At 43.4% G+C, this 26,811-nt stretch overlaps 1 protein-coding gene across 6 annotated transcripts in view; it reads right to left on the reverse strand.

Moving 5' to 3' along the window:
* The window catches only part of rasal2 (RAS protein activator like 2), a gene marked incomplete at its 5' end in the record, with an annotated part of 105,847 nt that overhangs the window by 52,214 nt on the left and 26,822 nt on the right, over positions 1-26,811 (reverse strand). For 5 of the 6 annotated variants that reach the window (XM_083659411.1, XM_083659409.1, XM_083659407.1 and 2 more), the window contains 2 exons: positions 7,013-7,136; positions 8,505-8,635. In XM_083659411.1, the coding sequence (XP_083515537.1) occupies positions 7,013-7,136; positions 8,505-8,635 (255 nt within the window). Of the gene's footprint in view, positions 1-4,022; positions 4,085-7,012; positions 7,137-8,504; positions 8,636-26,811 lie in introns of those variants that run through there. The other variant, XM_083659410.1, reaches the window with a different exon arrangement.

Below are 26,811 nucleotides of genomic sequence, written 5' to 3' on the forward strand. Positions count from 1 at the left end.
AGACAGACAGGCAGACACGCAGACAGACACACAGACAGGCAGACACACAGACACGCAGACAGACAGACACGCAGACAGGCAGACAGACACACAGACAGACAGACACACAGACAGACAGACACGCAGACAGACAGACACGCAGACAGGCAGACAGACACACAGACAGACAGACAGACACACAGACAGGCAGACACGCAGACAGACACACAGACAGGCAGACAGACAGACCGGCAGACAGACAGACATGCAGACAGACAGGCAGGCAGGCAGACAGACAGACACACACATACACACACACACACACACACACAATCCCTGCCAACATTAACATTGTGAAAAGAAGGACCCCTTTGAAAATGTTGCAAAATGTAACCAAACGTGTTATTTCGCCACCCACCTTCCTGACAAGCTATCATGATATGGTTGTTAACTTGTTACCTATTCACCTTATTCCTGGACCTACGTTTCCCATGATTCTCAGCGGTTGCCGGTTGTCGACTTCCTGTTTACATTTTTTCACTAGCAAGTAGGTGCGCGCCGCTTTCTGTGGGAGAGAGTGGGAACGTTTGGCTTATTTGATCCTAAATGGCTAAAAATAGTAACGTTGTGTGGTTGCATAGCGGCGATATTTTAGAAAAACGAGGTGAATGTCAATTCACTCGTACTGTACGGGCTTATTTGAGCCGAAATGGCTAAAAATAGTATGTGGTTGCATAGCGGCCGCTTTTGTTTTGAAGGCTAAACGTCCAAACCGGAACTCTTGTTATTTGGTCATTGAACAGAGCTTTAGCGGGCTCTCTAAAGCATGTGAAATTATTGTGCTGGGGGGCTCCATTACAAGACATAGGTAGAAAGTCACAACAATTATTATGATTATTTTCAGTCTCTTCCGCTATGAACGGTCCTTTTTAAAGTAAAATGCATGAATTTGGTGTACTTTGAGAAAGCTTAAGAGCAAAATTAAAAGGCTAGATCTATGAAGAACATGTCATCATTACTGTGCTGTGGGTTTACAATGACAAACTAAATTTCTCCCTATAGGTCAGGGATACTCAACTTGCTTTGCCACTTTCGTGAAATGATAGAAGGCGAGGGGCCAGTTAATAAACAAACAATATACATTTTTCTGTAGCGGATTGTAGGTTTTTGGGGTGTCAGCCGGAGTTTAGGCTGACAGTGTTGTGCACACCGGATAGTTAGTTAGGTTAAGTTAGTTAGGTTAAGTACATACATAAGTGCCTGGGTAGCGAGCAGATGGCGGTATTTGACAATTTAGCAGCTAAATCATAGATTATTGAAAGATATTCCATATTCCAGACTGAAATGCTATAACAGAAGTATTGGCCAGAATGACATGAACATTTATTGGACACTTATTCAGCGGGTATCTTGCATGTTGCGTTCAGGTGCACTGTAAAAAAATATATATATATTGTTTTTTTTTGGTCAACATCTTTTTGTGGTGGTCAAAATCCTTTTGTGGCGGCCCGCCACAAATTCCTTTATGTATGGGAAACACTCGTACAGATATATTTAGAGACAGGAGAGATCGCATAACATTTCACTGGGACCAAAACGTTAAAAAATGCGGGTTTAAAGAAAATATTTTTTTAATGTTTTTTTTTTAGTTTTGGTCCGAGTGAAATGTTCTATGGTCTCTCCCGATTATAGCGTTAGCTGAATCGTTTGGTTTGACGAAGTAAAGCTATTTTAGAAGCATTTTACAAAATGTCTATGGGAAAATAAATGGCGGATGAAAATCTCTGGTACAGTGCTGAAGCAGGAAGTGACGTTCCACTTTGCCTCTCTATGGATGCCTGAGGACAGGGCTGCCCAGTATGTTGATCGCCATCTACTGGTCGATCGCAAAGGCCATGTTGGTAGATCGCGTCACCATTCATCAAATCTGACATTCACAACAGCAGCTGTCAGCACCTGGTCTCAAAACACAAAGTACTTCTATTGAACTACCTCATAAATGTGACATAATTTACCAGTCACTATTACTATTTTAGTCGCCAACTAATTTAGATGTTTATAATAGACTCGTTTTCCAAACAATGCTTGTTGTGTCGCTCTGAAGTCAAGTCAGCCCAACAGACAAAAGAGGCCTTGTGTGTGTGAGCAGCATGACGCCGTGGGAGGGAAGAGCTGATGTCATCAAGCAGTGGTGGAGGAGAATGCTGGGAATGTGAAACCATTCATAACTCTCAACCAACACACCTGCCTCTCTGGAGACACAGACATACTACAGACAACACACCTGCCTCTCTGGAGACACAGACATACTACAGACAAAAGAGTCATAACTCTCAACCAACACACCTGCCTCTCTGGAGACACAGACATACTACAGACAACACACCTGCCTCTCTGGAAACACAGACATACTACAGACAAAAGAGTCATAACTCTCAACCAACACACCTGCCTCTCTGGAGACACAGACATACTACAGACAAAAGAGTCATAACTCTCAACCTTCAAACCTGTCTCTCTGGAAACACAGACATACTACAGAGTACAGACAAAAGAGTCATAACTCTCAACCAACAAACCTGTCTCTCTGGAGACACAGACATACTACAGACAAAAGAGTCATAACTCTCAACCAACACACCTGCCTCTCTGGAGACACAGACATACTACAGAGTACAGACAAAAGAGTCATAACTCTCAACCAACACACCTGCCTCTCTGGAAACACAGACATACTACAGACAAAAGAGTCATAACTCAACCAACACACCTGCCTCTCTGGAAACACAGACATACTACAGACAAAAGAGTCATAACTCTCAACCATTATCTTTATATCAGCTTTTACAGTATATTGTACATGCTTTTTATCCATCAAAGTCCTGCTTAAAATGTTTTTTCCCTACTGCTATATTTACCATCATCACCGTGTAAACAAAAAACATGTGCTGTTAGGTATCAGTGTGAGTGAAATATTTCTTCCACAGACGCATCAGTGTTGCCAGATTCTTTCCAATTATCCTGCATTTGCTTGTGCAGTTTTGTGTGCATTTGGGTGGTTTTTGAGCAGTCTTTGTGCTGGAAACCATCAGCTGCATCTGGCAACCCAACCCAACTGAGAAATAACTATCCCTTTTAAAAAATTTAATTCAGTCTTGGTAGTTCAAGGTTCAATCAAAGCAACTAACGTAACGTTACCTAGCGGCTATTATGCTAACAAGCTAACGAAAGCTAACATTAGCTAGCCTGAGTGCAGCTGCGTCTCTAGTGAAGGAAACATGAGGAGTTGCTTATCATCCTGAGGATTACTATTGCTTCCCCCACAAGCTCTTTTATCCTGGCATACATTACAGATGACGTGTTGTGAGTCTGTCTCATACACTTAATGACACACCTGATATGTTTTAGCATGGTTTCAGCTGTTTACATGCCACCAACTCCACCAAGAATGGCTCACATTTTTACGTTATCAATCCATTTTGGCAATCGGCACATAAAAGCATAAATCTGAATCCTCCATTCTCATATTTAGGCTGAAAATCTGCAGATTCTGATCACTGGCCAATTGATCGGCGCACCAATAGTAAATAAAGCACAACAGTAGATTACGATGCTTCAGCACAGGTTGTAAATGCGTTGTTTGCGTTTCCCTACGGTGCAGCAGACAGCAGTGCACTGCACATGGCTCTTATACTAGACATCACAATGTTACGTTGGTGGGGGCTGAGACCATCGGCTGTGCCCGACATCGCCACAACCCTAGATCGTACACAACTTAACAGTGCAGGACGCGCAGAGTGGAGAAGACGTGAGCCATATAAAGCAGCTGTTTGTTCCACATGAGTTTCATCTGTGAGAGAGACAGAGCTACAGGTCGCTCCGGGCACAAAGCTGTTTCGCAATCACCAGTCTGACAGAAACTCTCTGTTGTCTCTGTCAGGCTGGTTATGAGTTATGACCATTGCTGATGGATCTATTGATGATTATGAGTTATTGTTCTGAGAGAAGTGAGGAAAGTAAACACCAAGGCAGCAGAAACTCACCCAGAAAGTCCATGAGCAGCTGTAGGTCTCATGCCTCCCTCTGCATCAACACACAAACTGCTCTCACCACCAGCCAGGCTGTCAACACCACACACACACACACCACCATCAAGCCACCCGCACCAAACAACCACGCTTCCACACACAGCCTTCAAAATAAAAGCCTTGTGATAGAGTATAGTCCAGAGTAGAACATGTTTTGGATACATCAATTAAATAGCATGCAATGATGATTTTTCATATCGACCCTTCTTATTCATGGTACTATAGCCTGTGGGCTTAAATGTATTGTTTGTTTCTTGATTTTGGTGGCTTTTCGATGCTTTATGACGCATAAACTTCCCGACATGTTACACTAGGCCTAGACCCACTCGAGGTACATTTGAAGGGGATATTTAGAATAGCCTACAGTTCCTTGATAATTCCTATGCTTGAGCTGATGTTCATATGTATAGATAGTTTCGTTGTTACCTCCTATGCTGAGATGTTATAATGATCTCATTGCTATTTCTATTAAGCATTTTGTGTTTTCTTTGTGTTTGTTGTGTCCGTTTGTTTGTTTACAAAAATCTCCTTTTTAGTTTTGGTCTGAGATAAATGTTTGATGGTCTCTTCTGATTCTGAATATAGCTGAATTGCTTGGTTTGACCAGGTAAAACAATTTTTTATGAGTTTTACGAAACATGAATATGGAATGAAATCTCTTAGGTCCCAAGTCGAACGCAGAAGAGGGCCTGACTTTGGCAAATTAGGCGTGAAAATAAAAATGCTTTTATTGTGAAAGCGACAGGACCAGTGTTCTAGGCTTTTATTGTGAAGGTGACAGGGTCAGTGTTCTATGCTTTTATTGTGAAAGCGACAGGGCCAGTGTCCTAGGCTTTTTTTGTGAAGGCGACAGGGCCAGTGTTCTAGGCTTTTATTGTGAAGGCGACAGGGCCAGTGTTGTAGGCTTTTATTGTGAAGGCGACAAGGCCAGTGTTCTGGTGTGATTGCGGCCGGCTTGGCACGACTCAAGCGAAGACAGAGGAATGCAGAAAAGCCAGAGTCCAACCAGTCATCACAGCCGCTCCACTGCACGACCACACACACACACACACACACACACACACACACACAGCTCAACCTCAGAGATATATTTCAGAAAGCAATTCACCACTCCATGAAAAACCTTCAATGCATTATTCAGACGATAACGTCGGGTGGTAATGTGCCAAAAAGTGAGATCGTGTTACATCGCCTAAAAGCCGCCAGTCAAAATAGTGGTCGCACTAACGTTAAAGCAACGGTGGAGTGGCATTCAAGTCATATCTGACTAGTTTTCAATTTATTTCTCCCCACAAAAGTTATGTCTCAAATATATAATGCAACACTGTCACCCTCTTGCATTTTCACAATACAAGACAGACAGGTCGGGAGGAAAAGAAACCATTCAAAGTGTTTGTGAGTTTGCTCGTTTAATTCATTGATATGCGCAAACGATTAATTAATATACATGAACGTTACCAGCGGGCACTTATCACCCAATAGCCTAATGCAGTATCATCTCATTGTTGCATTTGGCTCTCTTCCAAATAATCCAGCCACGTAACTACATCCATTCATAAAATTATATATATTTTTTTATATATTTTATTTTTCATTTTTTATATGCAATAAAGACACACAAGAACAAAAAAACAAAAACAAAGACAAACAAGCTCAGTCACAGGAAAGGAAAAGAAAGAAAAAGCAAACTCATATCAACATTACAACATAGTGAGGTGCTGCTACCAGTCGCATAAGGTGCTTATGTGCTTCTAAGAGACGATATATAGAATCCAGTGTAAGGAGTCAACGAGAGATCAGCTGGGTGAGTTACCCGTTGCCCCGAACCTCGTCCAAGTACGCCATAAATGGGTCCCAGGTGGTAGAAAACTTCCTAAGTGAATTGGTCCTCAGGAACCTGAGTCTCTCCATACGTATAACAGAAACCATGTCTGACAGCCATAGCTGAAAAGAAGGTGGGGAGGGGGACTTCCACTCCCTTAGGATGAGTCTCTTGGCGACGGTCGTCCCCTGCGTCAGAGACTGCTGCACAGCCGTAGGAAGGAACAAGAGAAGATTCAGAGCAGCCGAAGATGGCAAGTTCCGCCTCCGGCTGAAGGGTTACTTTATAGGCCTTGGAATACCAATCAAATACGCTTGAAAAATAGAATAGAAGCTGAAATTATCGCTGCAGCGTGAAACTATCGTTGAAGCGTGGCTTCAGCGTGGCTTCAGCGTGGCTTCAGCATGGCGTGAACGGTCTCGTCTGTTAACAAGGACGCCAAAATGAAAGTGCCATAGCGCTGCGTAGCTTCAGCATGGCTTCGGTGTTGATGTGAACGAGGGTTAAGGCCAGTGTAAAGCAGGCCAGTGTAAAGCAGTGTAGTAAAGCAGTGTAGATGAGTGTAAAGCAGTGTAGTAAAGCAGTGTAGACGAGTGTTGGAGCTGCTGTGTGGGAGCAGGGTGGCTCATCATTAACATATAAATAACCTTCTCTCCCTCAGCATAAAGCAGGGTGTGTGTGTGCGGGGGGGCGGGGTCAGAGCATAAAGCAGGGTGTGTGTGTGCGGGGGGGCGGGGTCAGAGCATGAAGCAGGGTGTGTGTGTGCGGGGGGGCGGGGTCAGAGCATGACGCAGGGTGTGTGTGTGCGGGGGGGCGGGGTCAGAGCATGAAGCAGGGTGTGTGTGTGCGGGGTCAGAGGGGGATGAATGCGGCTGTGTGGACAACTGACCCGCTAACCCCCCCCCCCCCCCCCCCCGCATTATAGTGTGTGAGCCTGCCTGCCTGTGTGTGTGTGTGTGTGTGTGTGTGTGTGTGTGTATGTGTGTGTGCGGGGGGGCGGGGTATAGTGTGTGAACCTGCCTGTGTGTGTGTGTGTGTTTGCGTGTGTGCGGGGGGGCGGGGTATAGTGTGTGTATAATGTGTGTGAGAGAGAGAGATAGAGAGAGAGTGTGTGTGTGCTCACCCAGCATGGTGGGGCCCTCTGTGTGTAACTCGGGGAACTGTCCCTCTGAGGGAACGCTGACCGTTCTGCGCAGGCTCCGCCCCTTGGCTGAGTCCGTGGGGCTGTCCTGAATGTCACCCATCACCTGGGGAGGGGGGGGGGGGGGGACGACACACAGCTGCTGTGTTACTGTGGGACTGAGACACTGATATCATTGTGTTGAAGCTGCTGAATTCAAACTATCATTTGACTGCTTTCATGCCAAAGGCTGCAAAGGGGTGGACAATTTTTCCATGGGAAGTTAAGCTCGGAAAAAAAAGAAATTGCATCTTCCCAATATTCAGAGTTGGAAACTTTCCATGGAAATTGACAGGAATAAACTTTAAAATAATAGCCTACTTAGCAGGTGATTGGATGACCCATCTGTCTATCATCACACACACACACACACACACACACACACACACACACACACACACACACACACACACACACACACACACACACACACACACACACACACACACACACACACACACACACACACATCACAGGCTACAAATCAACCACTTAAACTGTGTTCACAGAGATATTTATTTTTCGCTCTGTCGCTTGATTCAACCCTTTGGAATCACTCTGTCGCTCTGTTTAAATCGCTCATCAACAGGCACACGAATTGACGGACATGTGGGGGCTATAACGTTACGCAATGTCATGATATTTGTCCACTACGAGCCACCGTAGATGTTTACAAGCTAAGCCTATCAGCGTGCTCCTAACGCGAGCTCTATACCGGTTGTACAGACTTCACTTCATGTCAGCTGTCAGCCTGTCAATCAGCTGTCAATGCGGTTTGTTGCCACACAATAAACCAGCGGTTTGTTCCAAGCCAGTGTGATCCTTGACTCACTCTCACACGGCAGCCAATCAGCGGTGAACAGCGAGCGACTGATGCCAGCGTATTTTCGCTCGAGTTGGGATATTTCATCTCGGGCGACGAGCGTATTTTCTCCCTATCGCTCTGTCTCTGCCGCTCAGACGGCCAGCGATTTTTCTCCCGGGCGAATATACGCTCAATCGCTCGTTTGCATTGACTTTGTATGTAAACTCGACGCCAGCGAAAAACTTTAATAGCTCGGTGTGAACGCAGCTTTAGGAGCGCAGCTAACTGGCAGCGTGGCAGGAGGTGTTCTGCAGCTCTCTTGTCAGGTTGACAGGGAACTTTACATTACATTACATTACATTACATTACATGACTTTCACACTAAGGCTGCACAAGATTGGAAAAAACTTGCAGTATTGGAAAAAAAATGTTATTTTGTAAGTGAGCAGTCAACATCCATGTCTGTCCAGACTTTGACATTTGAGCCAAATGTGAAGACATTTTGTCAAGGTGTTACTGAGATATGGCGTTACCGAGCTTGAAAGTCACAGTAACCTCGACCTTTTCACCACCAATATGTAATCAGTTCATCCTTGAGTCCAAGTGGACGTTTGAGGCAAATTCTCTCACCTCTGTGTCGTCTCTGTTGAGCAGGACCAGCTGGCTGTCCGTCAGCACACACAGCTTCCTCTCCCACAGGCTGCTCTCTGCTTGCGGAGTCTGACCACAGGAGAGCCGGTGAGATGCCGGCCCCTTTACATCTACACAGAGAGACAGGTGAGTGAGACAGGTGTGACTCTGACCCCTTTACATCTACACAGAGAGACAGGTGAGTGAGACAGGTGTGACTCTGACCCCTTTACATCTACACAGAGAGACAGGTGAGTGAGACAGGTGTGACTCTGACCCCTTTACATCTACACAGAGAGACAGGTGAGTGAGACAGGTGTGACTCTGACCCCTTTACATCTACACAGAGAGACAGGTGAGTGAGACAGGTGTGACTCTGACCCCTTTACATCTACACAGAGAGACAGGTGAGTGAGACAGGTGTGACTCTGACCCCTTTACATCTACACAGAGAGACAGGTGAGTGAGACAGGTGTGACTCTGACCCCTTTACATCTACACAGAGAGACAGGTGAGTGAGACAGGTGTGACTCTGACCCCTTTACATCTACACAGAGAGACAGGTGAGTGAGACAGGTGTGACTCTGACCCCTTTACATCTACACAGAGAGACAGGTGAGTGAGACAGGTGTGACTCTGGCCCCTTTACATCTACACAGAGAGACAGGTGAGTGAGACAGGTGTGACTCTGACCCCTTTACATCTACACAGAGAGACAGGTGAGTGAGACAGGTGTGACTCTGGCCCCTTTACATCTACACAGAGAGACAGGTGAGTGAGACAGGTGTGACTCTGACCCCTTTACATCTACACAGAGAGACAGGTGAGTGAGACAGGTGTGACTCTGACCCCTTTACATCTACACAGAGAGACAGGTGAGTGAGACAGGTGTGACTCCCACCCCTTCACATCTACACAGAGATAGTTATTAGTTCAATGTGCCACCAATTATCTCCGTGAACTGATAGTGTAGTGGAAGAGTGAACTGATGTAGTGGTAGAGTGAACTGATAGTGTAGTGGAAGAGTGAACTGATGTAGTGGTAGAGTGAACTGATAGTGTAGTGGAAGAGTGAACTGATGTAGTGGTAGAGTGAACTGATAGTGAAGTGGTAAAGTAGTGGTAGAGTGAACTGATAGTGTAGTGGAAGAGTGAACTGATAGTTAAGTGGTAAAGTGAACTGATAGTGAAGTGGAAGAGTGAACTGATAGTGTAGTGGAAGAGTGAACTGATGTAGTGGTAGAGTGAACTGATAGTGTAGTGGTAGAGTGAACTGATAGTGAAGTAGTGTAGTGGAAGAGTGAACTGATGATGTAGTGGTAGAGTGAACTGATAGTGTAGTGGTAGAGTTAACTGATAGTGTAGTGGTAGAGTGAACTGATGTAGTGGTAGAGTGAACTGATGTAGTAGAGTGAACTGATAGTGTAGTGGTAGAGTTAACTGATAGTGTAGTGGTAGAGTGAACTGATAGTGTAGTGGTAGAGTGAACTGATGTAGTGGTAGAGTGAACTGATAGTGTAGTGGTAGAGTGAACTGATGTAGTGGTAGAGTGAACTGATAGTGTAGTGGTAGAGTGAACTGATGTAGTGGTAGAGTGAACTGATAGTGTAGTGGTAGAGTGAACTGATGTAGTGGTAGAGTTAACTGATAGTGTAGTGGTAGAGTGAACTGATAGTGTAGTGGTAGAGTGAACTGATGTAGTGGTAGAGTGAACTGATAGTGTAGTGGTAGAGTGAACTGATAGTGTAGTGGTAGAGTGAACTGATAGTGTAGTGGTTGTCTGGTAGAGTACAGCCTTCCTACATTGGAGACCGGGGTTCAAATCCCAGTTAGGGCAGGATTTTATTTTTTGAAAATGTAGCATTTTGACATGCAACATGGACATAATTATGTATAAAGCTGATGAATACACACTGTGTCCATCCATACACACACACACACACACACACACACACACACACACTGTGTCCATCCATAGCAGAATAACTGAATATGCCCTTCATGGTAACGTCATATTTCCACATCAGTTTGTCGTCCTGGCGTCTAAATCATCCGTCGTGGAAGTAGGGATGCAACGGTATGAGTTTTTGACAGTATGATACGGCAAATTTTAGTGGTTTTGATACCGTGATGTTTTCAAACCGCGGTATACCTTCAAACGGTACCACTGCATCCCTACCTGGACGTCACTGAAAGACGTCATCATGACGTAATTTTGCTTGCTGGGAAGTAACTTCACACAATGGCTGATAAACAAACGCACCTTCAAATGAGAAGCACACAGTTTACTGTGATAAACAAACGCACCTTCAACTGAGAAGCACACAGTTTACTGTGATAAACAAACGCACCTTCAAATGAGAAGCACACAGTTTACTGTGATAAACAAACGCACCTTCAAATGAGAAGCACACAGTTTACTGTGATAAACAAACGCACCTTCAAATGAGAAGCACACAGTTTACTGTGATAAACAAACGCACCTTCAAATGAGAAGCACACAGTTTACTGTGATAAACAAACGCACCTTCAAATGAGAAGCACACAGTTTACTGTGATAAACAAACGCACCTTCAAATGAGAAGCACACAGTTTACTGTGATAAACAAACGCACCTTCAAATGAGAAGCACACAGTTTACTGTGAAAAACAAACGCACCCCCAAATGAGACGCACACCGTTTACTGTGATAAACAAACACCTTCAAATGAGAAGCACACATTTTACTGTGATAAACAAACGCACCCCCAAATGAGACGCACACAGTTTACTGTGATAAACAAACACCTTCAAATGAGAAGCACACAGTTTACTGTGATAAACAAACACCTTCAAATGAGAAGCACACATTTTACTGTGACAAACAAACACCTTCAAATGAGAAGCACACCGTTTACTGTGATAAACAAACACCTTCAAATGAGAAGCACACAGTTTACTGTGATAAACAAACACCTTCAAATGAGACGCACACAGTTTACTGTGATAAACAAACACCTTCAAATGAGAAGCACACAGTTTACTGTGATAAACAAACACCTTCAAATGAGAAGCACACCGTTTACTGTGATAAACAAACACCTTCAAATGAGAAGCACACATTTTACTGTGATAAACAAACACCTTCAAATGAGAAGCACACATTTTACTGTGACAAACAAACACCTTCAAATGAGAAGCACACAGTTTACTGTGATAAACAAACACCTTCAAATGAGAAGCACACAGTTTACTGTGATAAACAAACACCTTCAAATGAGAAGCACACATTTTACTGTGATAAACAAACACCTTCAAATGAGAAGCACACATTTTACTGTGATAAACAAACACCTTCAAATGAGAAGCACACATTTTACTGTGATAAACAAACACCTTCAAATGAGAAGCACACAGTTTACTGTGATAAACAAACGCACCTTCAAATGAGAAGCACACAGTTTACTGTGATAAACAAACACCTTCAAATGAGAAGCACACAGTTTACTGTGATAAACAAACACCTTCAAATGAGAAGCACACATTTTACTGTGATAAACAAACACCTTCAAATGAGAAGCACACATTTTACTGTGATAAACAAACACCTTCAAATGAGAAGCACACAGTTTACTGTGATAAACAAACGCACCTTCAAATGAGAAGCACACAGTTTACTGTGATAAACAAACACCTTCAAATGAGAAGCACACAGTTTACTGTGATAAACAAACACCTTCAAATGAGAAGCACACAGTTTACTGTGATAAACAAACACCTTCAAATGAGAAGCACACAGTTTACTGTGATAAACAAACGCACCTTCAAATGAGAAGCACACAGTTTACTGTGATAAACAAACACCTTCAAATGAGAAGCACACAGTTTACTGTGATAAACAAACGCACCTTCAAATGAGAAGCACACAGTTTACTGTGATAAACAAACACCTTCAAATGAGAAGCACACAGTTTACTGTGATAAACAAACGCACCTTCAAATGAGAAGCACACAGTTTACTGTGATAAACAAACACCTTCAAATGAGAAGCACACAGTTTACTGTGACAAACAAACACCTTCAAATGAGAAGCACACAGTTTACTGTGATAAACAAACGCACCTTCAAATGAGAAGCACACAGTTTACTGTGATAAACAAACACCTTCAAATGAGAAGCACACAGTTTACTGTGACAAACAAACACCTTCAAATGAGAAGCACACAGTTTACTGTGATAAACAAACACCTTCAAATGAGAAGCACACAGTTTACTGTGATAAACAAACACCTTCAAATGAGAAGCACACAGTTTACTGTGACAAACAAACACCTTCAAATGAGAAGCACACAGTTTACTGTGATAAACAAACACCTTCAAATGAGAAGCACACAGTTTACTGTGATAAACAAACACCTTCAAATGAGAAGCACACAGTTTACTGTGAAAAACAAACACCTTCAAATGAGAAGCACACAGTTTACTGTGATAAACAAACGCACCTTCAAATGAGAAGCACACAGTTTACTGTGATAAACAAACACCTTCAAATGAGAAGCACACAGTTTACTGTGACAAACAAACACCTTCAAATGAGAAGCACACAGTTTACTGTGATAAACAAACACCTTCAAATGAGAAGCACACAGTTTACTGTGATAAACAAACACCTTCAAATGAGAAGCACACAGTTTACTGTGACAAACAAACACCTTCAAATGAGAAGCACACAGTTTACTGTGATAAACAAACACCTTCAAATGAGAAGCACACAGTTTACTGTGACAAACAAACACCTTCAAATGAGAAGCACACAGTTTACTGTGACAAACAAACACCTTCAAATGAGAAGCACACAGTTTACTGTGACAAACAAACACCTTCAAATGAGAAGCACACAGTTTACTGTGACAAACAAACACCTTCAAATGAGAAGCACACAGTTTACTGTGATAAACAAACGCACCTTCAAATGAGAAGCACACATTTTACTGTGACAAACAAACACCTTCAAATGAGAAGCACACAGTTTACTGTGATAAACAAACACCTTCAAATGAGAAGCACACAGTTTACTGTGACAAACAAACACCTTCAAATGAGAAGCACACAGTTTACTGTGATAAACAAACGCACCTTCAAATGAGCACACAGTTTACTGTGATAAACAAACACCTTCAAATGAGAATCACACAGTTTACTGTGACAAACAAACGCACCTTCAAATGAGAAGCACACAGTTTACTGTGATAAACAAACGCACCTTCAAATGAGAAGCACACAGTTTACTGTGATAAACAAACACCTTCAAATGAGAAGCACACATTTTACTGTGATAAACAAACGCACCTTCAAATGAGAAGCACACAGTTTACTGTGACAAACAAACACCTTCAAATGAGAAGCACACATTTTACTGTGATAAACAAACACCTTCAAATGAGAAGCACACATTTTACTGTGACAAACAAACACCTTCAAATGAGAAGCACACAGTTTACTGTGATAAACAAACACCTTCAAATGAGAAGCACACATTTTACTGTGACAAACAAACACCTTCAAATGAGAAGCACAGTTTACTGTGATAAACAAACACCTTCAAATGAGAATCACACAGTTTACTGTGATAAACAAACGCACCTTCAAATGAGAAGCACACAGTTTACTGTGATAAACAAACGCACCTTCAAATGAGAATCACACAGTTTACTGTGATAAACAAACACCTTCAAATGAGAATCACACAGTTTACTGTGATAAACAAACGCACCTTCAAATGAGAATCACACAGTTTACTGTGATAAACAAACGCACCTTCAAATGAGAATCACACAGTTTACTGTGATAAACAAACACCTTCAAATGAGAAGCACACAGTTTACTGTGACAAACAAACACCTTCAAATGAGAAGCACACAGTTTACTGTGATAAACAAACACCTTCAAATGAGAATCACACAGTTTACTGTGATAAACAAACGCACCTTCAAATGAGAATCACACAGTTTACTGTGATAAACAAACACCTTCAAATGAGAAGCACACATTTTACTGTGATAAACAAACACCTTCAAATGAGAAGCACACATTTTACTGTGATAAACAAACACCTTCAAATGAGAAGCACACATTTTACTGTGACAAACAAACACCTTCAAATGAGAAGCACACAGTTTACTGTGATAAACAAACACCTTCAAATGAGAAGCACACATTTTACTGTGACAAACAAACACCTTCAAATGAGAAGCACAGTTTACTGTGATAAACAAACACCTTCAAATGAGAATCACACAGTTTACTGTGATAAACAAACGCACCTTCAAATGAGAAGCACACAGTTTACTGTGATAAACAAACGCACCTTCAAATGAGAATCACACAGTTTACTGTGATAAACAAACACCTTCAAATGAGAATCACACAGTTTACTGTGATAAACAAACGCACCTTCAAATGAGAATCACACAGTTTACTGTGATAAACAAACGCACCTTCAAATGAGAATCACACAGTTTACTGTGATAAACAAACACCTTCAAATGAGAAGCACACAGTTTACTGTGACAAACAAACACCTTCAAATGAGAAGCACACAGTTTACTGTGATAAACAAACACCTTCAAATGAGAAGCACACAGTTTACTGTGACAAACAAACACCTTCAAATGAGAAGCACACAGTTTACTGTGACAAACAAACACCTTCAAATGAGAAGCACACAGTTTACTGTGACAAACAAACACCTTCAAATGAGAAGCACACAGTTTACTGTGACAAACAAACACCTTCAAATGAGAAGCACACAGTTTACTGTGATAAACAAACGCACCTTCAAATGAGAAGCACACATTTTACTGTGACAAACAAACACCTTCAAATGAGAAGCACACAGTTTACTGTGATAAACAAACACCTTCAAATGAGAAGCACACAGTTTACTGTGACAAACAAACACCTTCAAATGAGAAGCACACAGTTTACTGTGATAAACAAACGCACCTTCAAATGAGCACACATTTTACTGTGACAAACAAACACCTTCAAATGAGAAGCACACATTTTACTGTGATAAACAAACACCTTCAAATGAGAAGCACAGTTTACTGTGATAAACAAACACCTTCAAATGAGAAGCACACAGTTTACTGTGATAAACAAACACCTTCAAATGAGAAGCACACATTTTACTGTGACAAACAAACACCTTCAAATGAGAAGCACAGTTTACTGTGATAAACAAACACCTTCAAATGAGAAGCACACAGTTTACTGTGATAAACAAACACCTTCAAATGAGAAGCACACAGTTTACTGTGATAAACAAACACCTTCAAATGAGAAGCACACAGTTTACTGTGATAAACAAACACCTTCAAATGAGAAGCACACAGCTCCCAGATCATATTCCTGAACATGCCGTGAGCAGGCGGGTGGTTAAATGGCACTTTTACAAAGCATTAATGTCCGCGTGCTATTTAATAATTTTATGAATGGATGTAGTTACTGTACGTGGCTGTATTATTTGGAAGAGAGCCAAATTGGTGAGTAAACAAGTAAAAGTTGAATAGTTTCTTTTCCTCCATCTGCCAGTTTGAGAATGCAACAAGGAGATGATACTGCACTAACCCTAACCCTATACTGCATTAGGCTATTGGGTGATAAGTGTCTGCTTTTAACGTGGCTATAGTGACATGCAACACTGGAATGAGCTGGCAGTGTGCAGTCTGGGCCAGCAGAGGGAGCTGTGGCTCTGTAGCTCCACACCTGGCAACATGCTGAGTTGTTCTCCTAACACTCTGTGATGATGAGCTGCACAAATCAACTCACTTCACTTGCTGCTCTGTTAAGAACCGCCTCCACCAACAAGTCAAGTTGCTGTTTACATCTATGTCCGTCCAAACTCATCAGATATATATCTAGTCTCATTTAATAAAGAGAATTACAATAAGTGTGTGTTGCGGTTGTTTTTTTGCTCAATATGATGGAAGTTATCACTATATTGACATGTGAGAAACAGAAGCAGTACAGAGGACAGCACTCCCACTGTCTTTGTAGAACGACCCGAGATGGCTTCCTCAGCTACAGCGATAAGCAAAACATTATGGTGTCACAGTGCAGTTGAGCTTTGAACTTTTGGATATAAAATGTCATTACTTTGTCATTTTATCCTATTATGATGATATATTTGTGTGAAATGGTGTCATACTTAGCATGAATTATTGAGTTATAACTATAGTTAGGGGCAGGTTTTAGGTGTGACGGCCATGATAGACGTGACAGACAGATGGTTCATCCAATCACCTGCCAGGTATTTTTTGGAAGTGCCTGCCCTTTGAAACCGTTTCCTGAGCGACTCGTTCCCAGATGTGAAAACAAACCACCTAGGAGGCGGAGCATCAGGTGAGCAATTCATCCCTACAATATTGTCGCAATATCGACATCGACGTATTTGGTCAAAAATATTGTGATATATTGTGATATGGGGCGGCTGTGACTCAGGAGGTAGAGCGTCGTCCACTAAAGCTGTGTTGACACCGAGATATTTATTTTTCTCTGTCGCTCGATTCAACCCTTTGGAATCGCTCTGTCGCTCTGTTTAAATCGCTCGTCAAAAGGCACAAGAATTGACGGACATCTGGGGGCTATAACGTTATACAATGTCATGATGTTTGTCCACTACGAGCCACCGTAGTTGTTTACAAGCTAAGCCTATCAGCGTGCTCCTAACGCGAGCTCTATACCGGTAGTACAGACTTCACTTCATGTCAGCTGTCAGCCTGTCAATCAGCTGTCAATGTGGTTTGTTGCCACACAATAAACCAGCGGTTTGTTCCAAGCCAGTGTGATCCTTGACTCACTCTCACACGGCAGCCAATCAGCGTTGAACAGTGAGCGACTGATGCCAGCGAAATTTTGCTCGAGTTGGGATATTTCATCTCGGGCGACGAGCGAATTTTCGCTCTGTCTCTGTCGCTCCGACGGCCAGATTTTTCTCCTGGGCGAATATACGCTCAATCGCTCGTTTGCATTGACTTTGGATGCCAGCGAAAAACTTTAATAGGTCGGTGTGAACGCACCTTAACCAGAAGGTCGGTGGGTCGATCCCCGGCTCCTCCAGTCTGCATGTCGAAGTGTCCTTGGGCAAGAGACTGAACCCCACATTGCTCCCGATGGCTGTGCCAGCACCCTGCGTGGCAGCTGGCCGCCTTTGGTGTGTGAATGTGTGTGAATGTAGACACATTGTAAAGCTCTTTGGATAAAGTGGATAAAGCGCTTTATAAATGCAGTCCATTTACCATATTTGATTTTGTCCATATCGCTCTTGATTTAACACATTTTGATTCACCTTACGTAGCCCCGCCCACTTGACCCAGTTATGTTATGACTTCCTGTTCTGTCTATTTTTACCTGGTCAGTTAGTACTGTACTGTCACAGGAAGTGTAAGCACAATAGGAAGTAACTGGCTCACCCCTGTGTTGGAACATAAGGTGAATAGTAGGGATGCACCGATCGATCGGCACGTGACCGGAAATGGCCGATTTTCACGTGATCGGCCTCGATCGGTGATCTGTTCCGGTCACTCTAAATAGCCGATTCTGTGAGCCGATTTTCACATGACGTGTGCGCACCCCAAAGCACCGAGACAGGCACCCAGCCACCACACCACACATGCCAGCATACCTTCCTCGTTGTGGATTTTTTTCACCGTCAGTGAAGTAGACAAATCTCGCAGTTTGTCACACATGCAAGTCGAAAATAAGCCGTGGAGACAGAGATGCGGCCGAGTCCCGCTCGGCTGGAGTCCAGTCTGAGCGGCTCGCTTCACCTCACTGGCCCCCCTCTCTCTGCTCTCTCTACCCGGGAAGCAGTGCTGCTGCACCCGGCCACAGCGCACAGCCGGCTTGGCGAGGTGAACGCGAGCATTGTGTCCAGTATAACCATTCCCCGACCTGCATTCTCCATTCCACATCAGCGCTGCTGCCTCAGCCTGTCACTCATGTTGCAACGTGGATAAAGGAGAGACTATTTGTTTCGTATTGCAAATAGAACGACATGAGAACGACGGACATAATAATAAAAATGCATCGGACTCACAAGTGTGCAAGGATTTCTGTGCGTGACGATATTTTTTCGGATGGCAGATAAAAATACGCATACCAAACTTCGGACTGTGTGTAAAGTAAACTCCGCCTGATATTCAGACTGAAGATCGTTACTGTAACTCATAAACTCATTTCCCCTCTACTCAAGAGGACTGGTCTGGAGCCAGTCTATAAACTCCTTGTCCATGGATCATTTTGATGTTCTGTTGCACCTGTTTTCTTTTGGAAAAGTAAATGCATGATAGCTGTGGGATATAGGCTATTGGATTTAATTTAATTTTTGTATTCATTGTATTTGCACAAAAAAGCTCTGTCCAGTAGCCTAACCTGGAACACTTTTATTTTGAGATGTGTTTGAGTGAGATGGTCCTACTTCATGCAAATGATAAGAATTGTTTATTTGTTTATTTGGATCCCCATTAGATGTAAGAATTGTTCTATGAATCTTAATTTTCAAACAAAGTTACAAAAACGTTTGTGTAAGCTGTCAATTGTTGTTTTTAGAAAAAAAAATCGGAATCGGCAAAAATCGGTATCGGCAAGTCAGACTATTCAAAAATCGGAAATCGGAATCGGCCAAGAAAATGGCAATCGGTGCATCCCTAGTGAATAGCTTTAATTTAAGACTCACACACACACACACACACACACACACACACACACACACACACACACACACACACACACACACACACACACAGCCTCCTCAGTGTTATACAATAGCACAGGCTGTTCCCACATGGCGCCTCCTCGCCAAACAGACGCTGCTTTCACTGCACTTGATTGTCCGGCTGACACACACACACACACACACACACACACACACACAGGCTGTAATTGATTGTGATGGTGATGATTTAATTCTAATGTAAACTTGTTAGTGCTAATGATGCTGCATCCTGCCAGGAGGAGAACAGGGATCAGTGTCTGAATTCACACTGATGCTCACCATGATTTCATTCATGTTTTATGTGATTTAAAAAATGAAATGTCTTCAAATAAAACAAATGAAATCACTGCACAGTGAAGGAACAGAGTGTGCAGTGTGTTTGACTGGCTGAACTGAGACAGTGGAGTCACAACTCGTCTCAATCCATTTGAAATGCTAATATTAACCGTCAGGAATTTGATCACAGTTGATCATTAGGCCCGTGGCCACGCCCCTCTGTTGTGTCTGTCTGTCTCCGTTCATTTCAACTCATTTTCAGCTACAACTGGCCCTTATCTGGGTAGCACTGATGATACGTCTGTCTCTGATGACACGTCTGTCTCTGATGACACGTCTGTCTCTGATGATACGTCTGTCTCTGATGACACGTCTGTCTGATGACACGTCTGTCTCCGGCAGATTTCTGTCCGTTTGATCGACAGGGAGTTCAAACCAGTTGACCTTTTTCCTCTGGACGGATAGATTCGTCACCGTCCGTTTAGCACTCAGCCACAGCCTAATTGTTTCATCCCTAGTTCACCATTTAACACTGAGGCTGACACTGAGGCTGACACTGAGGCTGACACTGACACTGAGGCTGACACTGAGGCTGACACTGAGGCTGACACTGAGGTTGACACTGAGGCTGACACTGAGGCTGACACTGAGGCTGACACTGAGGTTGACACTGAGGTTGACACTGAGGCTGACACTGAGGTTGACACTGACACTGAGGTTGACACTGAGGCTGACACTGAGGCTGACACTGAGGTTGACACTGAGGTTGACACTGAGGCTGACACTGAGGTTGACACTGAGGCTGACACTGAGGTTGACACTGACACTGACACTGAGGCTGACACTGAGGCTGACACTGAGGTTGACACTGAGGCTGACACTGAGGCTGACACTGAGGCTGACACTGAGGCTGACACTGAGGCTGACACTGAGGTTGACACTGACACTGACACTGAGGCTGACACTGTATAATATACAGTGTCAGCCTCAGTGCTAAATGGTGAATGATATACACTGTATATCATTCAGTGACGCATTGAAAGACATTGACATGACAAAAGAAAATATCAAATTGCCAATGATTATTTGACAAAATACCTGTGATTGAAACTACAATTCATTCATAGCTTAATTTGTGGATTCATAGATTTGTTTTTCTTCCTTTAACGAGACGAAACCATTTGAGAACGTTGCAGGGAAAAGCTGCACGGTGTAACTGTAAACTGGCCCGTCTCAACTGGACTGCAGCCGGCTGAGGGCGTCGCCAGAGAGTCCGCTTGTCAAGTCACAGGAGGCGTAGCTGCCAGTTTACACTGGTCTCGTGGTGAGTCTTTGGTATCAACTAGGGATGGGCATCGAATTTCGAATTTTCGAATAATCGTTGTTATTATCAAGGTCGACTTTTATTATTGAAATTCGAAATTCGAATTTTTTTTTTTTTTTTTTTTTTTTTTTGAGTGAAATGTTGCATTGTCTCCCCTGATTCTAAGTACCGGTATAGTCAAATCGCTATAAGCATTTTAAGCAAGGTTTATGGAAAAATGAATGGCGGATGAAATCCCATGAAGAGGGAGAGGGGGTGACTTTGGCACCCCTTTGGCACTCAGACCTGAGCCTACTAAATATTTAATGAACCACAACCACTCATGATTGTCAAAACTGTTTTTTATTTTCGAAAATGTCAATGTAAAAAAAATTAAAAATGTAAAAAAAAAAAAAAAAAAAAAATTATTTTATTTTTTTTACATTTTTTTATTTATTTTCGAAATTCGAATTAAATTCGAATTTGGCCAGCGAATTTCGAATAGTGTTTTTGCTAGAAATGCCCATCCCTAGTATCAACTGGGCTTTAGGTGAGTCTTTGGTATCAACTGGGCTTTAGGTGAGTCTTTGGTATCAACTGGGCTTTAGGTGAGTCTTTGGTATCAACTGGGCTTTAGGTGAGTCTTTGGTATCAACTGGGCTTTAGGTGAGTCTTTGGTTCAGCTGTTCTACAGCTCGGTTTCTGAGACGTTTCTGTCTTTCCTAAAAAAGAGAACAAAGACAACTGGGAAGCTTTCAGCTGGAGACAACTTCTCCATTTCAAACTGTTGTTCATGAAACTGTTCATCAGACTGAAGAGAAATGAGGTGCTGAAACCCCCGAGCTGACGTCAACTGGGTTTCTCTCGAGGAAGTGACCGGGCCGACGCCACACAGCGTGAATCACCTGCTTCTGCTTATCAGCACATCTGCTCTAGTGCCAAAACATCTGGACTACAGCTGCAACCATTAGTCCATTCATCGATTAGTCCATCGACAGAAAATTAATCACAATACTTTGACAATGGATGAATCGTTTAGACCAGAGGTTTTCAAAGTGGAAGGCGGAGCTTCCCAAGCTCAGAGTTTCATAGGAGGCTCAGTGAATGGAAGTGAAAAAAGATGTTAGGGTTAGGGTACCAGGTACCAGGTATTTACCCCGGTAACTACCAGGTAATTTACCTGGTAGTTACCGGGTAAATACCTGGTGGTAATTACCGGACTGTAAAAGGAAGGGTTACCGAATGTCTACTTCGATACCGTTACCCAGGAAAATATCGATACTCGAAAACACGGAGGGGAAAATGACAACTCATCAAGATGCATACAAAATCAACAAAGACAGATAGGCAGACAGACGTACGCTTCTCCATAATCTAGGCCCGATAAAACTCATTAAAAACTTTACACTTACACAGCAGATTAGCCCTGCTTTAGTCATCAGCCAATCACAACACAGCAGATTAGCACTGCTTTAGTCATCAGCCTATCACAAAACAGCAGATTAGTGTAAGTGAGCAGGGATGCAGTGTAAGTGTGCAGGGATGCTGATATTTAAAAGAATCTGAAATGTTTGCATGTTGTGGGTGTGTCAAAAATGACATGTGGATAATCAGTGGTAAAATTGTAGCCAGAACCAAGTTAGCCGATTGTAACTGGTAAAGCTATACCACTTTTGCAGCAGGACCAAGTTAGCCGATTGTAACTGGTAAAGCTCATTATGTTCAAAAGTAAGGTCCATGTTAGGCACATTGTAACAAGACCAAATTGCAGTGTAAGTGTGCAACCCAATGAGTCCTCTATAAGTTCTTAGCTCTTTTTGCAACTGCTGCGCCTGTTGCTTAATGCACTTTTTATAAAGTTTGTTGTGATGCTTTTAAATGTCCATGTTATTCTCTTCTTCTATTCTTTTATTTTCCTGTCAACCATTTTATGTGAAGCACTTTGAATTGCCTCTGTGTATGAAATGTGCTATACAAATAAACTTGACTTGACTTGACTAACTTGACTAGCCATGCTCTAGTCATCAGCCTATCAGAACACTTTTAGCGTGTTGAAGCAACAGATACCCACCATTGAGTTATAATATGAATGGAGAGAGCGTCCGTATCTCCGCCCTGTATGTGTATTGAAGCCAAAATCCTGCGAGATCAGTGAACCAGAGCATGCGCACTAGCGCCTTTGATTGAGAACCTGCGAGAGCTCCACGCCCCTCTGAACTTTCTTATGTAGAGCTGCTGTTTCTAGAATACGCACAGTGCGTTGTGTATTTATATACAGTCTAGCTCTGTAAATATTACACTTTAAGTTGTAATATTTTTTGTCTCGCCAAAAGTAACCAGGAAGAGTCCCACTATGAGATCAGTTTATCAAAATGACGCCTGTACGAAAATCTGATTTTGGTTGTCGGAGATTTCTCCTCCGGGCTGCTGTGCTCTCAGCCCGGACCGGAAGTGGAGGCTCCTCTCGGCCTCACTAGGGGAAATTATCCGATCCACTGCTGTGTTGATTAAGCTAGCCAATGTTTCCGTGGCATTTTGATTAACTTTATGATTTAATTCCTTTTGGAGCAAATGTTGGTTTTACAAATCTAACCTTGACGCTTTACGCTACGTTGTTTACTGGTATAGTGTGGGTAGGGCAGCCTGCTGTAACGTTCCAGTTAATATAGCTCAGTGGTAACGTTAGCCTAGCTGCCTAGTCTCGTCTCTGTTAACTACCGTATATCCTTACAACAGCTAAGAAAGGAGCTTGTGAAGAAGGAACAGCCCCACAGTCAAAGCATTTCTCTGAGATATCCATATAAAAATGTTTGTTGCTTTAATACCAGAAATAAAACCTCTGTTTATGTGACGCTAACGGGTTAGCGATTAGCTCATGGCTGGTGCTTGCGTACTAGGCCCCATCTTATAAAACACATTTCCTGGCAGTTGGACAACCTGGTAAGTTCTGAAAATATGTGTATATTATTGTGTTATTCCAGCTATCGTTATCGGTTGTTAAGTTATAGTAATATTAAGCCGATAAATAATGAAAAACAGCCGACTAGCGAAAGTGGCTAACGTAGCTGGAGTAACTACTAAAACACATATTTTCTGAACTTACTTCAGTCCCCAACCAACGTTAATTCCTCGCGTGCCTTTCTGAAAACAATGTTCTTTTTATTGCGGTCCATTGATATGTCTGGTAGCCAGCACAGCCACCCCGACCTCCAGGGAGCCACTACCCGTGCTAAGAGCCTCTGTCCCGGGTCCACACAGAGCCACCCTCCAGGCAGCGTTACATGATGAAAGCACAAAGCAGCACTGTGTCCTGTCTATGTCAAACCAACGCTAGTTCTATACTGTGAAGAGCCTGTCCAGCCAATGACGGCTTGAGACTGGCTGCCACAGCTGTCAATCATCCATTTTTATCCATTTTTATATGTCAAATAACTACTTAAAAACAAACTGATCAGAAAAATGACCACTTGCACAGGCATTAGCATGATAATGACTATCTAAAATGATACAAACCACCTTTGGAAAAAAATTATCTGACGTATACTGTGATAATTTCGGTTGTGATTTTCCCATCCACTAACATGGGGAGGCGGGCCTTGTGACCTAATACTGGATTCAGCCGTCAGGGCGGCGATCTAACATGCAGCGGCTTCACTTATGGGACCATGGAATTGCGTCCATCTTATATAGGTCGATGATACCCACCAGTGAAAGGGAGGGAGAAATGAGTAGTATGTTTGATTTTTCATCAAGACAAAACACTGCTGGTAACCATTCTGTTCCAAATGACTATTGTATCCATTCAAAAACTTTAGTATTGATACTTATCGATACTATCGCGGTACCTGTTGCAAATTAGTATTGTATCCGTTTAAAATTTTTAGTATTGATTTTTATCGATACATTTGATAACCCTACCCACATGCTACGTCCTGCCGGTGAAGCTCCCCATTGTCGGATGAAAAGAAACAGCTGACAACTGCGCATTTCTCGGAGGAAGCATGGTGCTAGTCTACGGCTCTCCCCAGATCGGCAGAGGGTGGAGCAGCGACCGGGGCAACAGGGGTCAATTGGGCAAGTACAATTGGGGAGGAAAATGGGGGGAATCAGAAAAAAGATAAGTTTACTTGAGATTGTACACAGTGTAATTTGTACATCTGTATGTACTCCTTGTATATTGTGGTTTTGTGTTGTGTTTTTCTAACATCTGGTTGCTGCTCTCTTGCAAAATAGATGAGCATCTCAGCTGGTTAAAGAAAGAAGAAATAAAATATGAGTCAATGTTGAAGAGCAGCAAGATGAAGCTCCATCATCTCCATCATCTCCATGCTGTTTGTGCTGTTTGTGCTGTTTGTGCTGTTTGTGCTGCAGCTTTCAGACGGCGAAGCTGCAGACTATTTCTGTCCAAGTACTAAATCATCCATGTCACCCGGACACCCCAGAGGCCTCAGGCAGTCACACCTGCTACTGTTATGGCTGAGGGGACATCCTCTGGGACGCAGAGCGGCCGAGGAAGAGAAGCGAAGTGGAGAAAAGGAAGAGAAGAGAAAAGGAAGAGAAGCGAAGTGGAGAAAAGGAAGAGAAGAGAAGAGGAAGAGAAGCGAGGGGAGAAAAGGAAGAGAAGAGGAAGAGAAGCGAAGTGGAGAAAAGGAAGAGAAGAGGAAGAGAAGCGAAGTGGAGAAAAGGAAGAGAAGAGGAAGAGAAGCGAGGGGAGAAAAGGAAGAGAAGACTAATTGACTAATTGCTTTCTCTGCTGTAGGGCCAGATATGATTTCTGCAGAAGGGAGAAAGCCGGCAGAATCGTGGGATTTGCTAATAAAACTGAATCAACTGTAAAACATGGAATATTGCAGAATTTCTCTTTCCCTTTTCTATGAAAAACAGACTTTTCACAAAAATATAAAGTACAAGTTGCTCTGACAGTTACAGTTGACACCCTGAAGAAGGCAGTAGCTGAAATATGGTGAAATAGTCCAATTAAATAGTTTTTAAGTGCAAGGGAGAAGTGTACGGTCTTCGCAAAAGATGTTTGAAGCATATTTTGTGGACCTCTCCCCCCCACCACCCCTCCTCCTCTCCTCCCCCCCACCCCTCACCTCTCCCCCCCCACTCTCCGCCAGCTTTCCCCCCCACCAACCCCCCTCCACCTCCCCCCCTCCTCTCTTCCCCCTCCCCGCCACCTCTCCCCCCCATCACCCCTCCCCCTCTCCTCCCCCCCACCACCCCTACTGCTCTCCTCCCCACCCCCCACCCCCCTCTCCGCCAGCTTTCCCCACACTCCCCCTGGACCACGACCCGCTCCAATTTGCATACCGCCCCAACAGGAGCACAGCGGATGCAGTAGCACACGTGCTCCACACTGCCCTCTCACACCTGGAGGGGAAGGACACCTATGTGAGAATGCTGTTCGTGGACTACAGCTCAGTATTCAACACCATAGTACCCTCCAGGCTGGTAAGCAAGCTCAAGGATCTGGGACTAAGCACAGCAATGTGTGACTGGATCCTGGATTTCCTGACAGATCGCCGCCAGGTGGTGAGAGTGGGCAACCTCACCTCCTCCCCACTGACAATCAGCATAGGAGCGCCCCAGGGATGCGTCTCCAGCCCCTTCTGGTACGACCTCTACACCCATGACTGCGTGGCGACTCAAACTTCTAACGCCATCGTGAAGTTTGCAGACGACACAGCGGTCGTGGGGCTGATCTCCAGGAGCGACGAGACGGCCTACAGAAAGGAGGTGGAGGCCCTGGAACAATGGTGCCAGGACAACCACCTCTCTCTGAACGTCTCCAAGACCAAGGAGATCATTGTAGACTACAGGAGGGGGGGGGGGCACACACCCCCCAATCACCATCAACGGCACAGTGGTGGAAAGGGTGGACAGCTTCAAGTACCTGGGAGTCAACATCCACCAGGACCTGACATGGGCCAACCACACCGCCACTGTTGTCAAAAAGGCCCAACAGCG

This window comes from Poromitra crassiceps, assembly GCF_964638095.1.
Source record: "Poromitra crassiceps genome assembly, chromosome: 23".
Classification (NCBI taxonomy): Eukaryota; Metazoa; Chordata; class Actinopteri; order Beryciformes; family Melamphaidae; genus Poromitra; species Poromitra crassiceps.